This window comes from Muscardinus avellanarius, assembly GCF_963383645.1.
Source record: "Muscardinus avellanarius genome assembly, chromosome: 21".
Classification (NCBI taxonomy): Eukaryota; Metazoa; Chordata; class Mammalia; order Rodentia; family Gliridae; genus Muscardinus; species Muscardinus avellanarius.
The window spans coordinates 3,147,810-3,169,622 of NC_137807.1; the positions used below are offsets into that span (position 1 = coordinate 3,147,810).

General features: G+C 60.2%; 1 protein-coding gene across 1 annotated transcript; it reads right to left on the bottom strand.

Annotated features, from left to right (window-relative positions):
• Positions 1-2,297: 2,297 nt before the first annotated feature.
• On the bottom strand, positions 2,298-20,948 carry DHX37 (DEAH-box helicase 37; the record flags this gene model as incomplete). Its single annotated transcript, XM_080717607.1, has 27 exons — positions 2,298-2,380; positions 2,479-2,576; positions 2,939-3,012; positions 3,085-3,179; positions 3,317-3,454; positions 3,537-3,651; positions 4,755-4,927; positions 5,587-5,703; positions 5,786-5,910; positions 6,931-7,119; positions 7,200-7,306; positions 8,212-8,323; positions 8,759-8,991; positions 9,200-9,276; positions 9,930-10,065; positions 10,769-10,851; positions 11,051-11,146; positions 11,589-11,703; positions 11,891-11,992; positions 12,486-12,599; positions 13,371-13,467; positions 15,094-15,186; positions 15,749-15,897; positions 16,210-16,582; positions 17,850-17,962; positions 18,903-19,072; positions 20,843-20,948. 27 exons carry the CDS (start codon positions 20,946-20,948, stop codon positions 2,298-2,300), a joined length of 3,483 nt encoding a protein of 1,160 aa, XP_080573733.1.
• Between the last annotated feature and the right edge of the window lie 865 nt (positions 20,949-21,813).

Sequence of the window (21,813 nt, forward strand, 5' to 3'; positions counted from 1 at the left end):
TTCGACACCGGGCTTCGCACATGCGAGGTGAGCGCTCTGCTGAGAGCACCATCTCCAGCCCCTACTGTTTTTATTTTGAAGCGGAGGAGGGCAGGAATGTAGCTCAGCGCCCGGGCCAAGGGTGCTCAAGGCCCTGGCTTCAACTCCAGGACCCCCCCCCCCCAGCCTTTCGGGGACAAAGAAGAGATTGTCATTCTCAGCCTCGTTTGCGTGAAGACCCATTTATTTGGGGACCCGGCATGTATGAGGCTCTGGGTTCAACCCCCAGCACCGGCAAAATGCTGTTTATCCGGCACGCAGGGAGGTAGGTGGGGTGATGGAGGTGGTGGACGGCACATTGGTACTGGTGATCGGAAGCGGGAATGTACTATGACTAATCAACTTATCGGATCCTTTTGTAGAAGGGAGTAGCAAATATGGGACAGGGAGGAAATTAGAATAAAGCCTGCAGAGCCGGGCGTGGTGGGCACGCTCGTCATCCCAGCATTTGGGAGGCTGAGACAGGAGGATCGCGGTTCGTGGACAGCCTCAGCTACTTAGTGAGGCCCTCTGCAACTCAGTGAGACCCTGTTTCAAATCAAAGAATAAAATACAGGGCAGGGGGTGGAGCTCGGAGTTCACAGTCCTGGGTTCCTTCCCCAGGACTGCAAAAAAAGGAAGGGGGACTTCTGTCCATCAACAGATGGATAAACAAGCTTCTGTCCTATAGCATATGATTCAGCCATAAAGACCACAGTCCTGGCAATGCTACAAGGACCTCCCACATACACTGAGAGGACGCACACACGAGGTCACGTGGCACACGGAGCCGGGCTGAGCGACCAGGGCACCGGGTGGCTGGGGAGCGCACGGGCAGAAGGCGTACTTTAATGGCTGCGCTTCTGTGTGGTGCGATGAGAAAGCTCTGGGCATTCACACGCGGCAGTGGTTGCCGACACCGTGAACACAGCTACCAGCACTGACCTAGGCCAGCGAGTTCCGTGTACTGACCGCCGCAGAACTCCTAGCTGCGTGTGGTGGCGCATGCTTATAACCCCAGGACTTTGGAGACTGAGTAGGAGACGACAGGTTCGAGGCCGGCCTCGGCAACTCAGTGGGCTTCAGCAGCCTAGCAAGTCGGTTTAAAAACAGGGGAGGCCGGGCATGGAGGCGCACGCTTGTGATCCCCGCGCTTGGGAGGCTGAGACAGGAGGATCACGCAGGTTCGAAGCCAGCCTCAGCTACTTAGTGAGGCTCTCAGCAACTCAGTGAGACCCTGTTTCTAAATGAAATATAAAATAGGTCTGTGGGTATAGCCCGGAGGTAGAAGGCCCCTGGGTTCCACCCCAGTACCACACACATACAAAAATAAAGAAAAATATAAACAGGGATAATAGAACGGCCCCGTGTTCAATCCACAGCATCAACACAGCAAACAACCCAAACTTGCTAAGTGAGCAAAAGGTTTTCCTTTCCCTCTCTCCTGCCGCATCCCCCTAGTCCTGGGACACGGGTGTGCGCCACGGCCGGCTTCCAGTTACAAAAGCACGCTGGAATCAGGTAATAGGGTAAAACACAGCACAGGACACACGGCTTAGAAGGGCGAATTCTACGGCTTGCCGATTTATCTCAAAGTTTTCTCTCCCCTTTAAAAATACAGGATGGCACTCTGAGCGTGGCGGCTGGCTGCCGGGCCGCAGCCTTCCCTCCTGGAGCCGCCAGCCCCGTGCTGTAGGCTTCTGGTGATGTTGCCTGCGGGGCCCAGCTCCACACGGTGAGGACCGGCTCCTCGGGGCTGTGGGAGGACCTGCTTCAGGGCCGCAGAGCCGCCCACAGTCATCAAAGCCAGGCGGCCACGCCAGGGGCTGGGCAGTGTTGAGAAAGCTGGCACCACCAGGCTGAGCCCCGGGACGGAGTGGTGCCCCTGGGTCCTTCCCAGGCCCTGCACGCACTACAGCTGCCCTCGGGCCGAGGCACCTGCTTCTTGAGGCTACCACATGGAGTGGCCAACCTCCCCAGGGAAGGCTGGGAGGTGGGAGTGCAGCCCTGCGCGGGCCTCCCCGGGGCGGCTCTGAGCCCAGGCTGCCGAGGCCAGCCTCCTCAGCTCTGGGAGGCCGGCAGATGCCCCAGCCCTGTGGCTCCACACAGGGCTGACGTAGTCCAAAGGCCGTATTTAACACCCGGACCAACGTGAGATAAAGGCATTCACTCCGTTGTAATAAACAGTCATAAACAGGTAGCCCTGCGTCAGACACCAGGACAGCGGCGAGCCGTGCCGGCATCGGCTGAGTGCACGGGACTGTCAGTGTGCAGGCGGGTCAGCGGTCGGCCGGGGGCCAGGCCTTCTCCACGTCGGCGTGCATGGCCTGCGGGAGCCACTCGCAGTACTCGGCCAGCAGGTCTGCAGGGCGGGAGGGCAGCGTCACCCTGGGTGGGGAGCACCGCCCCAGCCCGCAGACCTGGTCCTCCCACAGAGCACCGCCCAGCCCCCCCGCTCACATTTGGGGTTTTTCGTCCAGGCTGCCAGCAGGGCGTCGCGGCTATCAGCCTTCTGGGCCACGAGGGCTCTCAGCAGACTCTCCGTCCTGGGCTGCAGCCTGCGGGTGGATGGGGAGGCTGAGCCAGGGGCCGTCCCAGGAGAGAGGGCGGAGGAGGGTGGTGGGGTCTACGCTTAGCTGGCAGGGCGGCCCTGGCCCGGCGGGCAGGACACCTGCCATCTACCCCTGGCAGCTTCGTATGGCTGACCAGTGTCCCCTCCCAAAGGCCCACCTCTGATGGTAGCTGCCCACTTGAGGGTGGGCAGAGACAGAGGCGGGCCCCAGGGCCGTGAGCCCGCAGCTCCAGAGCTGGGGAGGCAGGAGGCGTCCTCCACCCTTCCTGACTTCTGGCCTCCAAAACCGAGTCCCTGATGTCCCCCGACCTCCAGAGGTCATGTGAGCCCCAGCGCTGCCCGCCGTACCTGGCCCACGTCTTCAGCATGGTGCTGGGGCTGGACAGCAAGCCGTGCTTGTAGGAGGCCAGCCTGCGGAAGACCTGGCGGGAGATGAGGAGGGTGAGCCCGGTCCACAGCACACAGAGCGGGCGCGGCGCCGTGGGGCTACCTACCTGCCCCTCCAGCAGGCAGCGGGCAAAGTGCTTGTAGCGGTCGAGGCCTTCGGGGTAGTCCACCTGCACGGCGGGGAGCGGCCAGCCCACGCGGTCTGCGGGGCAGCGGCTGGTGAGGCGGGGCCCTCCCCTGTGGCTGCCCCCCGGGGACGGCCCACCCAAGGCACACTGGGTCAGAGGGAAGGATGTGGTATCCATTAGCACGTGCCCCCCAGGAGGCGGCCCGACTCACAGAACACGCTGGCCCGGTGGCACAGCACGCGCCCCCGCTCGGGGCAGTAGACGGGGGCCGGCTCCTCCAGGGGCTTGTCAAACTGGCAGTAGGAGGGCAGCAGGGTGGGGATCCAGTGCTCCTCCACCGTGGAGACGCCTGGGCCGGGCACGGGCTGGTCACCGCGGGCTCCCCGGCTCGGATCGCCACGCGGGGCAGGGAGGGCGGCCCGCCCCGGTACCTTTCATGTACATCTTGGAAGTCTCCACGATTTCCTGGTAGACCACGAACTCGGGGAGCTCCTTGAAAAGGACGGAGCTGGGGTGGATGAAGACGGGGTCGTCCAGGAGAGGGGTCTGTGGGAGAGGGGGGCACGTAACCAAGCGCCCACGAACTGCACAGGTTGGACCCGCAGGAATCCAACTATCTGCTCCTGGCCAAAGATCAGGAAAGCGCCCCAGGGGACGACCGAGGCCGTCCACACAGCGCAGCTCCTCAGCCAGCGTTAAGGACAACGTGCTCCCCCAGGACACAAGCGGGCGGACCTTGGAAACCGGGTTCATGGGTCTGAGAAGCCATGCTTCCAGTCACACCAAGTATCTGATCAACTGAATCCAGACAGAGAGCCAGACGGGCTCAGGAGCGTGGGGAGAAGCTCTCATGGGCTCGGGCTCTTTGTGGGGTGCTCAGAATGGCCCTAAGTTGACTGTGTGCTGATGGCTACACAGCTGTGAACACATGAAAGTTGCCAGCTCATGGACTGTGTATTTTTTATTTTTATTATGTTGTAGTACTGGGGATGAAACCCAGGGGCTTTTCTACCTCCAGGCTACACTCCCGGGTCTAAGTTGCTGAGAGCCTCACTAAATAGCTGAGGCTGACTTGGAACCTGCGCCGTCCTCCTGTGTCAGCCTCCCAAGCGCTGGGATGACAAGCGTGCGCCACCACGCCCGGAATGGGCTCCCTTTATGCCATGCAGATTACATCTCAACGGAGCTGCTATAAATAAGTCAGGTGTAGCGGCGCATGTCAGGAATGCCAGTACTTGGGAGGCTGGGACAGAAGGATCACAGGTTCAACAACAGCCTCGGCAAGTAGTGAGACTCTCATCAACCCACCCACACATAAATGTTCTCAACAATTTAGCAGGACTGTTTCAAAATGAAAAATAAAAAGAGCCGGGGTGTGGCTTAGATGTAGCAAAAAAAAAAAAGAGCTTCTATAAAAAGTGAGGGCAGCCAGGCGTAGTGGCACACGCTTGTAAGCCCAGCATTTGGGAGGCTGAGACAGGTAGATCGCAGGTTCATAGCCAGCCTGTGCAACTTAGTGAGATGTTTTCAAATAAGGACTAACACTGGATGGGGTGCAGCCTGGCGGGAGAGGCCTCTGCTCAGTGCCCAGCACCGCACTCAGGCTGCGGAGATGACCCGCGGGGCAGCGGCCCCAGCCCGGCGCCCACCTTGTAGGCGTTCCTCCACTTGGCGTCCAGCAGCTCCGCGCTCTGCACCCTGCGGGCCAGGTGGTCGCCCAGGCCAGCCGTCACGATCTGCCGCAGACAGGTCACCTGGCTCTCGCTGGGCGGCTGCATCTTGGGGTCCACAAAGAGGCCGGCCTCGGGGCACACGGCGTTGACTGGGGGAGAGTGCGGAGTGAGTGCGAGTGACCTGGTACCACCCGCCTCCCTCCCGAGGGGGAGGGAAGCCAGGCTCCTGGGGGCGGACTGGGCGGGCTGTGGCCAGGCCATGGAGGGCCCATGGGGCCGCGGATACTCCTTATAGGGTGCTGGCCGCTCGGCAGGGGCTTCACTAGCCTTCCTCTTGTGCCTCGGGAAGCCCTGGGCAACGACGTGGCCAGCTCCGTGAACGCAGGGCCGAGGCCACAGCAGGCACCTGGTGCTGAGGACCGAGCTGGGGAGAGCCATTGAACCCAAACCCCACAGCCAGCCCCACCAGCCTTAGGGAAGGGGACCCAGGCCACGCGACGTCTCCCACCCCCAGTGCACGTCATGGGGAGTCTCCTGGTGTGCTGCGCGCAAGCGTGACGTCCTGTGGGGAGGACTGAGCTTCAGGGACAGGGATGAGGAGAGGCGCGGACAGGACCAAGGACGGGGACAGGTGAGCATGGCCAAGGAGAGGCCAGAGGCAGGGGCCAGCTGCTAGGTGGCTCTCATTCTAACCCTGCCTGGAGAGCACCCTGAGAGGAATCTGGGGCTCCAGGTAAATCTTGGCGTGTCAGCAAGCTGGCAAGCACGGCACCTCTGCCCCGCGGTTCGCACCCCGGGGTGGCCATACCTGCTGTGGTCAGCTGGCCGCGCAGGCGCCGGATCTCCAGCATGGCCTTGTACCGCAGCCCGCTGGCCTCGCAGAACTGGGGTGAGCAGCCGGCGTACTCGCAGGCCCCCACGGCGCCTGTGGAGGAGGCCCTCAGTCGCCGGCCCGCCACACCTCCCTCCCAGGGCGCCCGCCCCACGCCGCCCGGGCCTCCACCCACCGAGCAACACCATGAGGTCTCCGAGCTTCAGCGACGGGCCCTGCCCTGCCCAGGACCGCTTCACTTGGGCCACCCGGGCCCGCCTGCCCTTAAGCACGGCCAGCTCGTCGTCGCTGGCAGCCGGCCTGTGAACACACGCACACATCACTGCCCCTGCCCGGAGTACCCGCGGGGCCCCAGGACCGGAGGCCACCGACTCCTCCCCCGTGACGGCCTCCTGACGGCTCAGCCTGCGCGGTGTGGTGGGCCTTGCCTAAGCTGCCGAGGGCCCAGATACCCTGAGCAGGCTGAGGAGGGCCTAACTTGGGTTTCTCAGCCTGACTGAGCTGGGCACTGTCTCCGGGGCCCTGACGTCTGGGTGCTCAGGCCCACGCCCTGGGGCGTTCTACCTCCGAGCTACACTCAGCCCTACTTTATTTATTTATATTTTTATTTATTTTGCTGTATGGGTGATGGAACCCGGTGGCACTCATCTCTGAGCTACACCCCCAGCCCTATTTCTTATTATTTGGACATAGGGTCTCACCGAGTTGCAGAGGGCCTCACTAAATATCGGAGGCTGGCTGCAAACCCAGATCCTCCTGTCTTAGCCTCCCAAGTCCTGGGATGACAAGCGCGCACCACCACGTCCGGTTCCCTACTTTATTTTTTATTTGGAAACAAGGTCTCGCTAAGTTGTCGAGTCTCACTAAGTTCTGAAGCTGGTGGCCTCAAACTTGCCATCCTCCTGTCCCTGCCTCCCAAGGACTGAAGCGCAGGCCCTCAACCCCACCCCTGGCTAAGCGGCCCTTTTCTTTTTTTTTTTTTTTTGGCGGGTCTGGGGATGGAACCCAGGGACATTCGACCTTCGAGCTACACCCTCTGCCCTATTTTTTATTCTTTATTTTGGAAACAGGGTCTCACTAAGTTGCAGAGGGCCTAAGTAACTGAGGCTGTCCGTGACCCACGAACCGCGATCCTTTGGTGTCAGCCTCTCGAATGCTGGGATTACAAGCGTGCGCCACCACACCCAGCTTAAGTGGCCCTTTTCTAGCAGTGATGACCTCCCGCTCTGTCTTCCAGAGCCACACAGGTTTCTGTGCTGTCCTGGTGAGCCCTGAGGGGACAGGGCCTTGCGTGAAGCCACCCCAGGCCGGGCTCTGCACCTGTCCAGCTCCTCGAACAGCTCCCGGACCGTCATGGCGGCGACGATGGCGATGGTGTAGGGCATGCAGCCGTGCTGCCGGCTCAGGGCTAGCATCTTGGCATAGCGTGGGGCCACGGGGAAGGTGGCCATGGTCCTGCCCAGCGCGGTGATGGGGCAGCTGAGCCGCGACCTCTGCAGCTGTTTCACCCTGGGGATGAGGCCTGCGCTGTGGCTCCCGGGCGGCCCTGGGCTCTCCCTGCTCCCGCCGGCCCCGCCTACCTTTCCTACCTTTCCGCCTGTGGGGGCGCCTGCAGGGCGCCCAGCGCGATCAGCAGCTCCTCAGCAGCCACAAGGGCCTCCACGGAGGGCGGCGTGGGGAAGGGGAAGTTGATGACCTGCGGCAGGGAGGCGCAGGAGGGACCTGACTGCCTAGCACGGGCCGATGCCCCAGCCCAGCAGCCGGGGGTCCTCCTGACGACCCCTGAGCACCGCATGCTCCAACCACGGCACGGAGACCGGGCATGCAGGCGGCCAAAGACCCTCTCAGGTCCACGAGCCAGGGCAGCCCGCAAAGCCGCCTCCACATCCTCCACTCACCCCACTGCGTCCTCAGCACCCACTGTCAGAGGCTGTCCTCCAGGGAGGCCGAGGAACACGGGGGAGGAGGCTCAGCCTTCACTGGGCTCGCTTTTTTTTGGCAATGAAGACTGAACCCAGGGGCTTCCTACTTCCGACCTGTACCTCGGCCTTATTTAATTTTATTCTGAAACAAGGTCTCGCCAGGTTGGTGAGAGTCTCACTTCGTGCTGTGGCTGACCTCGAACCTGCGATCCTCCTGTCTCAGGCCCCAAGTACTAGGATCACAAGCGTGTGCCACCTTGCCAGGCTGTTATCTTTTATTCTGAAACAGGGTCTTGCCAAGTTGCTGAGGCTGGCCTTGCACCTGCTGTCCTCCTGTCTCCGCCTCCTTTGTTCCTGCACAAACCTCCCTTCCTTCCGTTATGAGGGTCTGGTGGGGTGGGCCGCACAGGACCCCCTGCACAGTGTGGAATGGACAGGGTGCCTCCTCTCTGCCCAGGGACGCTGCAGTCAGGACCCAGGGTGTTCCTGTCCACGTGTGGACAACAGCCCCGGCACAGCGCAGCAGCTGGTGCCCGAGAGGCAGTGCTGGGGAGCAGCGGGCACAGGACCCGAGGCCCCTGGGGCCTCTGCTAATGCTGTGCCCTGCATGAAGGCGCCCGCCAGCGGCTGATGGACGGGGTGTGGGGGTAAGGGTGGGCCAGGTGGGGTCGAGGCTGACCTTTTCAACATTGAGAGCTTTCATCTGCAGGATCAGGTCCTCCACGGGCCTGCGGGTGATCTCCGGAGGGGGAAACTGCTCGAAGTCACCGAAGACGGCGGAGGAGTACAGCCTGGTTGGCGGCAGCGCGCCCAGGGTCCGGCCGCCAGCACCCGAAGAAAGAGGGCATTGCTGTTAAACAAAAGCTCAGCAACAGAGGCGACCTGACTCTGGTAGCAAGAACGGGGAGAGTGCACGTGTCTATAGGGCTGCCTCAGCCAGGCGCAGGCGCACGCGTCATCCCAGCACTCGGGAGGCTGAGACCGGAGGATCGCGGTTCGCGGACAGCCGCAGCTACTTAGTGAGGCCCCTGCAACTCAGTGAGACCCGGTTTCAAAATAAAAGAGTAAAATATAGGGCAGGGGGTGTAGCTCGGAGGTTAAATGCCCCTGGGTTCCATCCCCAGACCCACAATAAATAAATAAATAAATAAATAAATAAATAAATAAATAAATATTAAAAAAAAAAATAAAGGGCTGCCTCGCCCCCAGGGAACCCGGAGACCCACCGGTAGCAATGGCCGGGCTCTGTCCGGCCCGCCCGGCCGGCGCGCTGGTCGGCAGACGCCTGGGAGACCCAGGTGATACGGAAGGACGACACACCGGTGACGCGGTCGTAGTAGCGCTTCTTGACCTTCCCGCAGTCTACCACGTACTTGATGCCGGGGATGGTAAGCGACGTCTCCGCCACGTTGGTGGCCACGACGCACAGCCTGGTCCCCTCGGGGGGAGGTCTGAAGACCTAGGGTCAGGCAGGAGCAAGAAGCCATGAGAACCAGGAGAGAATTCGTGGATGGAGGTGCAGGGCAGAGCCAGGGGCCTCCCTTCTGTAGCAGGTGGGCGGGAGGCTGAGCCCCCCCCCAACGGGCCACACAGCTCCTGGGCCAATCTCAGGGTGCAGCAGGCTCCCCAAGTCCTTGATGGGCGTGCGTGCTCCACCCGGCACTCACCTGAGCCTGCTTCTCTGGGGCCAGCAGCGAGTACAGGGGCAGGACGTGCAGGGGCAGGGAGGCGTCCGGCTGCTCGCCTGCGGGGAAGCAGAGCCCACCAAACCCAGGTTGGGACCGTGCCGGAAGGCAGGAGCTGCTTGGGATGCCTGGCACCCCCACTTGCGTTGGTGGCCCTGCCCCTTGGGCCCAGCATTGCAGACGGCACCCAGGCACTCCTGCTGCACCAGGTTTGTGGCACCTGCCCCACCCACGTGTCCTGGATACGGGGCAGTTGGGACCAGGCAGACTGGGACTGAGACTGGGTCTTACTATGTGGCACAGCTCAGCCTCAAACCTCTGTGCTCAGAAACCCCCTGCCAGCCTCTGGCACGGCCAGGACCTTGGGCTGGTCCTCACACTGAGAGCCTGGTCTGTTTGAATATACAGGCCCCTGTGAGCAGGGCAGCCCCCAACCGCAGCGTGGCCTAGTACAAAGGGATCTCCTGGGGCAAGACCCCATCACCACCCGCACAACAGATCTGGGGCCTCCTCTGTGCCGAGCAGACAGGGCTGCCAGGGAGCCCCACTTTTGACTCACACCCAAGGACCAAGGTGGGCACCGGGCGGGACTTGCGGTCCCTCCCACTGCCCCCAGGGCCCAGGATGAGGCCCAACACGGGCAGGGGCTCCGCAGACACCGCCGAGGAAGGACCCAAGCGAACGGGTGTTAGACATGGGGCTGGGGACCCACCTCCGTCCACCCCTTCGTCCCCCAAGTCCAGGTCCAGGTCGGAACCCAGGGCCTCCTCCTCATCCATCTCTGCCTCACGGTCCTCGTCGGCTGCCGGCAGCACCGAGTAGTTATCCAGGTTGATCTGGGGCAACGTCTACGGTCAACAAGACACTATTATGGGCTGCAGGTGACTCCACACAAGGGAAAAAGCCCTTTCCCAGGGACGGCCTGCCCACGAGGCCTGGCACGTTGAGTGCACGCTTGTTTTTCCCTGAGGTACTGAACCCAGGGGCTACGCTGCGTGCCGGGGATGGAGCCCAAGGGCATTCACCTCCGAGCTACACCTCCGGCCCTTTTTTATTCTTTATTTTGGAACAGGGTCTCAGTGAGTTGCAGAGGGCCTAAGTAGCTGAGGCTGGCTGTGAACCGCAATCCTCCTGTCTCAGCCTCTCAAGTGCTGGGATTACAAGCGTGCACCACCGTGCCCGGTTTACTTTATTTATTTTTGAAACAGGGTCTCACTAAGTTGTGGAGGGCCTCACTAAGTAGCTGAGGCTGGCCGCGAACCTGCGATCCTCGTCTCAGCCGCCCAAGTACTGGGATTACAAGAGTGCACCACCACGTCCAGCTCCTCTTTGATTTTTATTCGAGATGGATTCTTGCTAGGTTAACTAGGTTAACTATTTGCTGAGTCTCTGAACCTCCTGTCTCGGCCTCCCGAGTCCTGGGATTGTATGTACACACAATCCACGCCTGGCTCAGGCTGGATTACTAACTTGGTTTCTTTCCAATGAAACTGAAATCTGAACAGGTCCAGGGCTGACGGCTGCCGCCCTGGACTGCAGGCCTCCACGTACCGCAGCCTGGGCTTTCCTGGCCCTCGCCCGAGACTTTTTAAACTTCCTCGTTTCTTCCACGGAGTCTTTCTCATCATCTTTATCTGGAAAGGAGATGGGGTGGGGGAGACGCCTGCGGCCAGCGCAGGTGACTGGCACGCTGTGCTCCTGGGACTCGAGCCAGGCGGCTGCGCTGGGGACCGTGAGTTGGGGTGATGGCAAAAGTGCAGACTCCTGGGAACCCGAAGGTGGAGGATGGCATCCCAGCTACCAGGTCGAGCACGGGGTCAGGGGTCTGGTTACCTTGAGGCCGGGACCGAGAGCCCGGGAAGGCCTTCCTGAGCCTGCGGCACATCGCGTGCACTTCTGCCTGCCCCGTCAGGAACACCAGGATGCCGCCTGCAGAGAGCCAGGCCCTGCCGTCAGTGTCAGGGGTGGCGGGGCTGAGTCTCACAGCGGGTTTCTGCCAGGCCCTGCGGAGCGGCAGGGTGCAGGGGACAACCAGAAGCCATGGCCAGACATGTTGCCCCAGACCCTGAGCTGTCGGAGGGGCCTTTGACGCAGAGGGACCGTGTGACCCAGCAGGCCACTGCTGACAGACGCCAACAGGTAACACCGCATGGGACAGAAGCCTCTCCCCCTGGCAGGAGGTCACGGGCACCACTGCCCATCTCAGGCTCTCAGAGTAGCTGTGCACCTTGAGACCCCAGTCCCGGGCGCCGTCCGCAGGAAGGCAGCAAGGCCGGCCCTGCTGGAGCGGGAGAAGCCTCTCCAATGGTGGGGGGACCTGGGAGGCTTGGGAGGTCCTGGGCCACCTGGGGCCGCTCCCGCCGGCCCTCACCTGCGGGCAGCATGCGGTGGATCTTGCAGACCTTCCGGAAGCACTCTCCGCTGTAGTCCTCGAGGGGCGTCCGCTTGTTGAAGTGCACGGTCACCGGGAACTGCCTGGACTCCACCTGCAAGACGCCGGATGCCCGGGCCCGGGGCTCAGCCCAGGAACCCCCCCTCCACTTTCCTGGATCCCGGGGGCTCAACCCAGGACCCCCCCACACTTTTGGGGGCTCAGCCCAGGACCACCCCCCTCCTGCTTCCCTGGCTCAAGGTCAATGCATCTCCAGCCCCACCGGGAGGACTCGTCCTCACCTTGATGACCGGGGGCGGCTGGAGGAAGAGGCGCTGGTTCTGCGTGAAGTCCTCCACCCGCAGTGTGGCGGACATGATGAGCAGCTTCAGCGGCAGGCCCCTCTGCGGGAGGACAGGCGGCGACATACTGACTGCTACTCACTGTGACTCCTTGGTGTCCCCAACGTGGCCAGGCCCCGGAACCCTGAGCACCTGCCCCTCCTGTGAGCCACCCGAGGGCTGGGTCGCACTGTGCCCAGGGGGTTGTGGCCTCCCACTCCTCCTGACCCCGGGCTGCGGCAGGGAGGTGCGGGGGGCACAGCTCTCCCGGGGGCCGGCTTGGTGCAGGGAGAAGCTGGCGCCGTAGCCACCTTAGAGCGTGGGGAGCAGGGCCCGGCGGGCAGATCTGCTCGCCGGGGATTCTCAAGATGGCGTCGGGACCTCCCAAGCCTCTTCCCCATGCGGGGGAGGCTGAGAGCTCACGAGGTGGGGCCCGGGTCCCCCACAGCGGGGAGGAGCGTGGGGCAGAATCACGAGGGTCCCGGCCACCGCAGGACTGGGGTCAGGGGGCTCAGTGCTCAGTGCACCTGCTCGCAGCGCCACCTGGCGCGCTGACCTTGGTGCGCAGAGCCACGATGCGGGACAGGAGGCCGATGAGGATGTCCGTGTACACGCTCCGCTCGTGGGCCTCGTCGATGAGCACCACCTTGTACTTGAGCAGCAGGAAGTCCTGTGGGGAGGCAGCGCGGAGGCCACCCGGCTGAGCCACCCGGAGACGACCCTCACGGGGCTGTGGCCCGGGGAAATCCTGGCTGTGACCCTGGGCACGTTACTTCACCTCCCTGGGCCTGTCTCCCCCTTCCTAAGATGGGGACAAGAGCCCCCCCTGGGGAGCCCCTGGTGCCCGAGGTCAAGGAAGCTGGAGTGCCCTGGGCTCGCCAGAGGCTGCCCGCCTGGGGCGGCGGGAGGCTGACAGGCAGGGCGGCCCCACCAGCGTGGGCCTCAACCTGGGCTCTGCGTGCTCTAGTGACAAGCCACACGTGCCCCCAAATGCACGCTCCAGAGGGTTCTGACTCGAGCAGCACGACGTCCATCCTGACCTACACGACGCTCTGGGACTCGGGCCTCCGCGGCTCAACCTTCCCTACGCCACGGCCAGCCCGGACCCATGCACCACATGACCGGAACCGGAAGGCCCCAGAGGAGACCCTGACAGGGTCCACCCTCACGCACAGGGCAGCGCCTCATTGGGGGAACACGTGACTCCTGAATGAGACCATCACAAAAGCGTGTTCACGCTGAAGGCGCGCCTACAGGGCCGGCACTGCGCTAGGCCGCCCCGGGCCCGTCCAACATCCGCTTCCGTCCCCAGGCACCAGGACGGGGGCTCAGAGGGCTGAGGAACCGGGACGCTTCACCAGCGGGCTGGCCACGGTGAGCAGTCGCCTGCCGCCCGGCCCTGCTCACATCCTGGCTTTACTACACAGAACGGGCGGCTGACCTTCTGGATTTCTTTGAGTAACACGCCATCCGTCATGAACTTGATCCTCGTGTCTTCTGTTACGTTCCCTTCGTAGCGGATCTGGTAGGAGACTACCCTGCGGGGACAGGCTTTGGGTCAGGGTGACCGACACCCCCAGAGCTGCAGCCAGCTGGGCCCACAGCCACATCACTGCTCCTGGTGGGAAGGCAGCGGAGGAGGCCCGGCCCAGCAGGGCCCCGCAGCAACCCAGTCCCAAAGGTCTCCTCAATCTCCTCTCCCCCAAAGCCCTGGGGTCCAGCACAAAGCAGGAGGGAGGGAGGTATTCCAGATACCAAGGAGCTGTATGACCCAAAACACAGTGTCAGCCGAGCGTGGTGGCGCACGCCTGGAACCCCAGTACTTGGGAGGCTGAGATAGGAGGATCACAGGTTCAAGGTCAGTCTAGGCAGCTTAACGAGACTCTCAAAAACCTAGCAAGACCCTGTTTCAAAACAAAAAACAGAAAAAGGGCCGGACATGGTGGTACACGCTTGTAATCCCCGCATTTGGGAGGCTGAGACAGGAGGATCGCGGTTTGCAGACAGCCTCAGCTTCTACTTAGTGAGGCCCTTTGCAGCTCAGTGAGACCCTGTTTCAAAACAAAGAATAGCTGGGCGTGGTGGTGCACGCTTTTAACCCAGCATTCAGGAGGCTGAGATTGGAGGACTGTGGTTCACAAACAGCCTCAGCAACTCAGTGAGGCCCTCTGCAACTTAGTGAGACTGTTTCAAAATAAAGAATAAAAAATAGGGCAGAGAAGAGCTGGGTGTGGTGGCACACACTTGTAATCCCAGCACCGGGGAGACTGAAACAGGAGGATCGCACAGGTTTGAAGCCAGCCTCAGCTACTTAGTGAGGCTCTCAGCAACTTAGTGAGACCCTGTTTCCAAATAAAGCATAAAATAGGGCTGGGAATGTAGCTCGGAGGTAGCAAGCTCCTGGGTTCCAACCCCCAATACCACCAAAAATAAATAAATAAATAAAATTTTAAAATAAATAAAATAGGGCAGAGGGGTATAGATTGGAGGTTGAAGGCCCCTGGGTTCCATCCCCAGACCAGCAAAAATATAGAAAAGAAAGAAAGAAAGAAAGAAAGAAAGAAAGAAAGAAAGAAAGAAAGAAAGAAAGAAAGAAAAGGAAGGAAGGAAGAGGGCTAGGGGTATAACTCAGAGGTAGAATGGCCCTGGCTTTCATTCCCCCATATCACCAAAAAAACCCAGACACACAGTATCACCCAAAACGTACACATCTCAGCCGGAGCTGGAGGTAAAGAGCCGGCTGTAACCAGCTTCCTGGGAGGCACCAGAGTGCCCGAGAGCCCTCCAGAGCGAGGTCTGCGGCAGAGATGACGAGACCTCGGAGACCACACAGGAGGCTGGCAGGGAACCGGGCTGCTCACCAGCGACAATACTGACCCGGCCCCTGGTACACGGGGCACAGGATGCGCTCTCCACATCTGTGCACAACATACACCCTGGGCTGGCTGCGACTCCGTGGTGGGTGGCGGGGCCCTGGGCTTCTGCCAGCACCCAGGGACAGAGCCTCCGAGGCGGGGGGGTCCCTGTCCCGACACACAGCGGGCCCTCCTGCACCTCCCGTCCGGCTCCCTGGGCTTGGCACAGACCCCAGAGCTGCTCAGCTTCCCCTTGAAGGCTGCACCGGGTGAAGCCCCAGGACCCCTCCCCGGGACGTCGAGCCTCACCGCTGCGGCAGATTCATCTCCTTGGCCACTCGCTGGGACATGGCCACGGCGGCCACGCGGCGGGGCTCGGTGACGCCGATGATGCTGTCATTGCTGGGAGGAGGAACACGGCGGTCAGCGGCGTGCCCCACAATCCAGGTACCCCAGGGCTCCCGGCTCCACCCTGGGGCCTCTGTAGGGACACAGCCCGTCCCCAGGGCGCAAACTACTTACTCCCTCTGGGCACCTGGAATTTGGGTTCCTATCTGGCAGAATGGGTTAGGTGACCCCAAAACTCTGGGCACTGAGACTCCAGACAGCCTCCCGGGTAACCGGTTGCTAGAGAGGCCACCCCACAATGGGAGGAAGCCAGGCCGGCCCCGTGTGACTGCCCACAGCCAGGAGCAGCACTCCGCATGGGGCCCAGGTCCCCCCCCAGGAATCACCAAGCGGGGGTCCAAGATGCCCACAGGAGGCCCCTCGTGGCACCAGTGGCCACCCCACTCCACGTGCCCGAAGGCAGCTATGGGACCCATACGGTGACCAGCAAGGCCGGCACGATCGCCTTCCCGTCCCGGGCAGGAACACGGAGGCCCAGGGCGGCTGGTGTCCAGCCGGAGCCCCAGCCCTCAAGCCCTCCCGGCGTCACACCCCGCAGCCCTGTGGCCCCGCCTACCTGCTGTAGCCTGCCTCGTAGAGGAACTGGGGCACCTGCGTGGTCTTCCCGCTGCCGGTCTCGCCACACACGATGACGATGGGGTGCTCGGCCACCGCCTCCATGATCGCTTGTTCCTCCGACAGGATCGGGAGCTTGAGCCGCTCTTGCTGGTGGGGGAGAGGGAGTCAGAGCTCCGGATGGCAGGAGGCGGGGCCTCGGTGTTTGGCGGCGACACCAGGGCGACACTGGGAGGGACGAGGAGCCCAACTCTGGACACCTGCTGAGCACCCGCGCCCTCCATCGCCCAGCCGCCAAGGGCACCCGGCTCTACCCCAGCCCCACGAGGTAGGACGGTCACTGTCCCCGGCCCCAGAAGAGGGGACACTGAGCCACCAAGGGGCCCAGGCCTGCGCCCTCAGGGTGTGCCCTCGCCCGGACAGCTAATCCACGTTCTTAGTCACAAGTGCAGCGCAGCGAACCTGCATCTCGGGCGAGCGGTTCACAGGGACGAACACGGCAGGCTTCGCCGGGGGCCTGGGCTTTGGGGGGGTCGCTGCCCGCGATGGAGTGGGAGCCCTCGATGGAGCCGGGGTGGGCGGCCCGCCGGGCGCAGGGCTCTGCCCTCCAGCTCCAGCTGTGGTCTCCGCGCTGGCTCCAGGGCGGTTGGCAGCTGGGGCCTCCTCGGGCTCAGAGTCCCCAGAGGACTCGGCGACCTCCTCCTCCTCCTCCTCCTCCTCCTCCTCCTCCTCCTCCTCCTCCTCCTCGGCCGATGACAAGCGGCGGCGTTTCCGGCGGGCCCCGCCAAGGCTGTTGATCTTCTCTGGGCCCTGGGCTGCCAGCTCATCAGGCCTCCTGTCGGCAGAGCAGACCCTCAGGGGCGACAGCTGTGACAGGAGGCAGCTCTGGGCGGGCACAGGCCGCAGCTCGCTCCTCCTCAGGGCCTTTGCTACTGCACTGAAACGGCCTCGCTGCAGTGACGGCCTCGCTGCACCTGGGCCTCTGTTCAACCGTCTATCAGGGAGTCAGAGACGCCCCTGACTCCGTGGAGCACCCCGCCCTTTCCCTCCTCCGTCTAGTCTCGGATTAGTCCACTGCTCCCCATTTATCAAAACAGATACATAAGCCGGGCGTGGGGCACACGCTTGTAATCCCTGCGCTTGGGAGGCTGAGACAGTAGAATCGCGCAGGTTCGAAGTCAGCCTCAGCTACTTAGTGAGGCTCTCAGCACCATAGTGAGACCCTGTTTCCAAATAAACTTTAAGATAGGTCTGGGAGTACAGCCCGGAGGTAGAAGGCCTCTGGGTTCCATCCCGAGTACCACCAAAAACCAACAAAAACAACAAACAACAACAACAACAACAAAACAGATACACGAGCCGAGAGTGGTGGCGCACACTTGTAACCCATCTTTGGGAGGCTGAGACCTGAGGATTGCAGTTCACAGACAGCCTCAGCTACTTAGTGAGGCCCTCTGCAACTCAGTGAGGCCCTGTTTCAAAAGAAAGAATAAAAAAATAGGACTCGGGGTATAGCTTGGAGGTAGAATGCCCCCGGATTCCATCTCTAGTACTACAAAATAAATAAATAAATAAAATAAAAATTTTTTAAAAAGGATTGAGGGTGTAGCTCAGAGGTAGAGTGGCTCTGGGTTCAATCCCCAGTACCAAAACAAACAAAAAGAACAGTGCTTGCAGGACCAGCCGGTGTGGACGAAGATGATCGCTGCCGGCCGAGGGCGAGAACGCCATGCCAGCTCCACCACGGGGCAAGAGGGGGGCAGCTGCTCAAAGTGTGGCTGCCTGGCAGGAACGCCGGCCCGGGCTGGCCGGGTGGCGCACCTCACCAAGACCAGGTGGGAACTCGATCTTAACGGTGACGCTCCTGGTTCTCAGAGGCTCTCTGTACTAGGTTGAAAAATGTCACCCCAAACTCACCTCCCCTCAGAACCCCAGCAGGTGACCGTATTTGCAGACAGGGCCTCTGCAGGTGTAAGTTTCTGTGAGTGAGGGCACACGGGCCTCCTCCACCTGCTGTCCGGTGCCCCATGGTCTGCAGGTCAGTGACCTCCACCCGACACCCGCCCTCAACACTCCACGCCCGGAGCCGCCGGCAGACTCACTCTTTGGTGTGGTACATGCGGTCCCCAGTGCCCAGCCTGGACGTGGTATACAAGAGTCGCATCTCTGCCTCTGACACCTGGACTTCACTCAGTTTCTGAAGCATCTCTGCTCGCTGGCAAAGGACAGGACAGCGTTGCACGCCTGGCACCGTGACCCACACGTAGCACTGGCATCGCTATCACCCGGCGCCTCTACATAGCGAACGTCAACTTGCGAAGCCACGGCCACGTGATGTTTGGACGGCTACACACGCAGCGGCGTGGCGTGGTCGTCTTCACCCACAGACAAGGGGACGTAGGGCAAGGCTCTGCAGCTCTTTGCTGAGTGCCTGGCAACAGGAACCTGGATCCCTGTGGCCTGTTTGGATAAAGCCACTCTGCCCCGCTCTCTTAAAGAAGGGGATGGCTGTGCACGTGCTGATCTGAACTGGCCCCCAAGCTACCCGGCACGATGCCGAGGTGTGAGCCCGGTCAATTTCCTTCACCTGGGTGACCGCTGCATGAATTTTTCCTTTATTGTTTCGGAAGTTGTGCATGTGTACTTTATGTGTATTTCATAATTTTCTTTTATTTTTTGGTTGTTTTCTACCTCTAAGCCGTACTCTTGGCCTTTTTAATTTTGCTTGCATTTTATTTATTTATTTTTGCAATACTGGGGATTGAACCCAGGGGCATTCTACTTTCGAGCTATACCCTCCAGCCCTATTTTCTCTTTTGAAACAAGGTCTCACTAAGTTGCAGAGGGCCTCATAAGTTGCAGAGGCTGGCCACGAACCTGTGATCCTCCTATCTCAGCCTCCAAAGTACTGGGATTATGAGCATGTGCCACCATGCTCAGCTTAATTTTTACGCATTTACTTTTTTGTGTGTGTGGTACTGGGGATGGAACCCAAGGGCATTCTACCTCTGAGCTACATCCCCAGGCCTATTTTACTCTTTTCTTTTGAAGCAAGGCCTCACTAAGTTGCCGAGGCTGGCTGTGAACCTGCGATCCTTCTGTCTCCGCCTCCCAAGTCCTGGGATGACAGGCGTGCACCATCACACCCAGCTTACCTGGCTCTTTTTTTCCTTCTGTTCCAGGATTTTCTGTAGCGCTCTCCTCTCCTTCTTGGTCAGAGGTCTCCTCTCCTTCTTAGACAGGGGAGGGGCCTTGGTCTTCTTTTTCTTCCTCCCCGGGAGAACAAGTGCGTTGCTCGCGTCCACGCCTTTCAACGTATCCTTGTCTGAAAAGACAGGCTTGCCTTGCCCCCGGACCTGGGAGCCGGGGACCAGTGGCACCTGCGTACGCCGCCGTCCTCCTGCGGGCAGCTCGGTCCCCAACCCCACAGGCCCAGCGCCACTTGGAAGCCTTAGGGCAGATTCAGAACCAAGGGGGCTGCAAGTCAGAACTACGCTCAGGACACTGATGTTAAGAGCACACCATCGCAGCATCAACTTATTAAAACACTTCCTGCCAGGCGCGGTGCGCACGCTTGTAATCCCAGCACTCAGGAGGCTGAGACAGGAGGATCGTGGTTCACAGCCAGACTCAGCTACGAGTGAGGCCCTCTGCAACTCAGTGAGACCCTGTTTCAAAATAAAAACAAATAGGGCTGGGGGTGTAGCTCAGAGGTAAAATACTCCTGGGTTTAATCCCTTGTCCCGCAATGAGACAAAAAGAAATAAAGAAGATAATGAGATATTCACTAGCAACCCCTACAACTGCCAGCAATTGTATTATCAGGTATGGTGGTCCAGGACTATAATCCCAGTATTTGGGAGGCTGAGGCAGGAGGGTCACAAGTTCAGGGTTAGACTCAGGACTTAGGCCCTCAGCAACTTAGCAAAACCATTTCAAAAAAAAAAAAAAAAAAGAGCTGGGAGTGTAACTCAGAGGTAGAATGCCTCTGGGTTCAATCTCCAGTACTCCAAGAAAGAAACAAACAAAAATCCCAGCCCTAACTGGAGCCTCCAGATGCTACCTGCCACACCCCACACTTCACCCATTCCTCCCCTCTCTACTCAAACCCCGGGGTCCCTCCAGATCTCAATTCTTTTTACTTTTTAATATTTATTTATTTATTTATTTTTGTGGTACTGGGATGGAACCCAGGAGCCTTCTACCTCCAGGCTACACTCCCAGACCTATTTTATATTTTATCTGGGTTCAGGGTCTCACTGAGTAGCTGAGGCTGGTTTGAACCTGCGCGATCCTCCTGTCTCAGCCTCCCAAGTACTGGGATCACAAGCGTGCACTACCACGCCCAGCCAGATCTCAATGCAATAACACTTTCTGTGTCCAGCCTCCCCCAGCAAGCCACCCAATCATTTTTTCTGCTTTATCTCCTTGGGATGTGTATGCACACAGCATCCTGTGTAAATTACTATCCTGTCTCCTCCCACAAGTCTAGCACAGAAGGTATTTTTCTAGGTCCTTTTCTACTGTCTCCAGTGGCTAGAATAGCAAGCATCCCGCAAACATAACAGGGGCTCAGAAACGTCAAGCAGCCTGTCGTCGAGGTCACAGCCGAAAACACAACTGCAGAAGGTGCTGGCGAGAAAAATATCATCGAAGTCATGGGAACAAGGAAAACTCCCTGTCTTCCCGCCAAATGCTCTAGGTTGGGAAAGAGGGGGCAAGAGAAATCTCGACGACAGTGTAAGCTAGCTGTAAACACTAGGCTGTCAGCCTGGCAGAGTGGCGCGCGCCTGTCATCCCAGTACTGAGAGGCTGAGACAGGAGGATCACAGGTTCGAAGCCAGCCTCAGCAAGTTACCAAGAACGACCCAGTATCAAAGAACGGAAAACAAAATAGGGCTGGGGGCGTGGCTCGGCGGTACTGTTTTAATCCCCATAACCAAGAAACAGAGCATAACACGCACACCCTGGCTGCCACTGCCCCCTCCTTCGGGCCGTGAGGAATGGGGGTCCTCTCGGGCACGCCGTCCAGGGAGGGGAAGCGGGGCAGAGGCCGAGGCTCGGGCCCCCCTGGCTGGCCCCGTCCAGTCCTTACCCTCCAGCTCCAGCCGCACTGGGGGCGGCGCGGGGGCGCCCTCCGAGGGCGCGGGGCCCGGCTGCAGCCGCCCCTTCACGTTGTACCGCCGGCGCAGCTTGCCCATGGCGCCCCGGACCCGCGAGCCACACGCGCGGACTCACAACAAGACCCAGACTCGGCTCACGTGCGCGCCCGGGTGCCTCTTCCCCGCGAGACTTCCGGGTTGTGTTCTCGCGAGAGCGTGGCCTCGGAGGGGCGGCGCCGGCCGGGGCCTGTGAACGGGCGCGATGTAAATGAGGGGGCGGGGCTATCACGACAGGGGCGGGGCCTGCAGTGCCCGCGAGGTTGTTAATACCGTTCCTTGTGCATCTGCCTCGCGATCTAAACTGTAATTTTTTTTCCCCCCTCCGGTGCTGGGGATTAAACCCAGGGTTTCGTGCATCCTAGGCGAACTCTACCATTGAGGTCCACCCTCATCCCTGTTTTTTGTTACGTGCGTGTGTGTGATGGGAAGGATCAGTCTACCTCTGAGATACAGCCACAGCCCTATTTTATTTTACTTTTTATTTTTATGGTGTTGGGGATTGAACCCAGGCGCATTCTACCTTCGAGAACTAGGGGTGTAGCTTTGAGGTAGAACAACCCTGGGTTCAATCCCCAGTACCAAAAATAAATAAATAAATAATGAATAAAATAAAATACAACCTTGCTCCCATAATGAACTTCTTCCCCCCTCGAGAACTAGGGGTGTAGCTTTGAGGTAGAACAACCCTGGGTTCAATCCCCAGTACCAAAAATAAATAAATAAATAATGAATAAAATAAAATACAACCTTGCTCCCATAATGAACTTCTTCCCCCCTCTCCATTTTGCTTATATGCATTTTTGATATTCCGTACAAGTGAGGCGTGTTAATTGCATAGTAAAAAGGCGCCAACTGCTTCCATCGCAGGGACTTCAAGATATCTAAAAGAAGGCCTCTGCTAGGG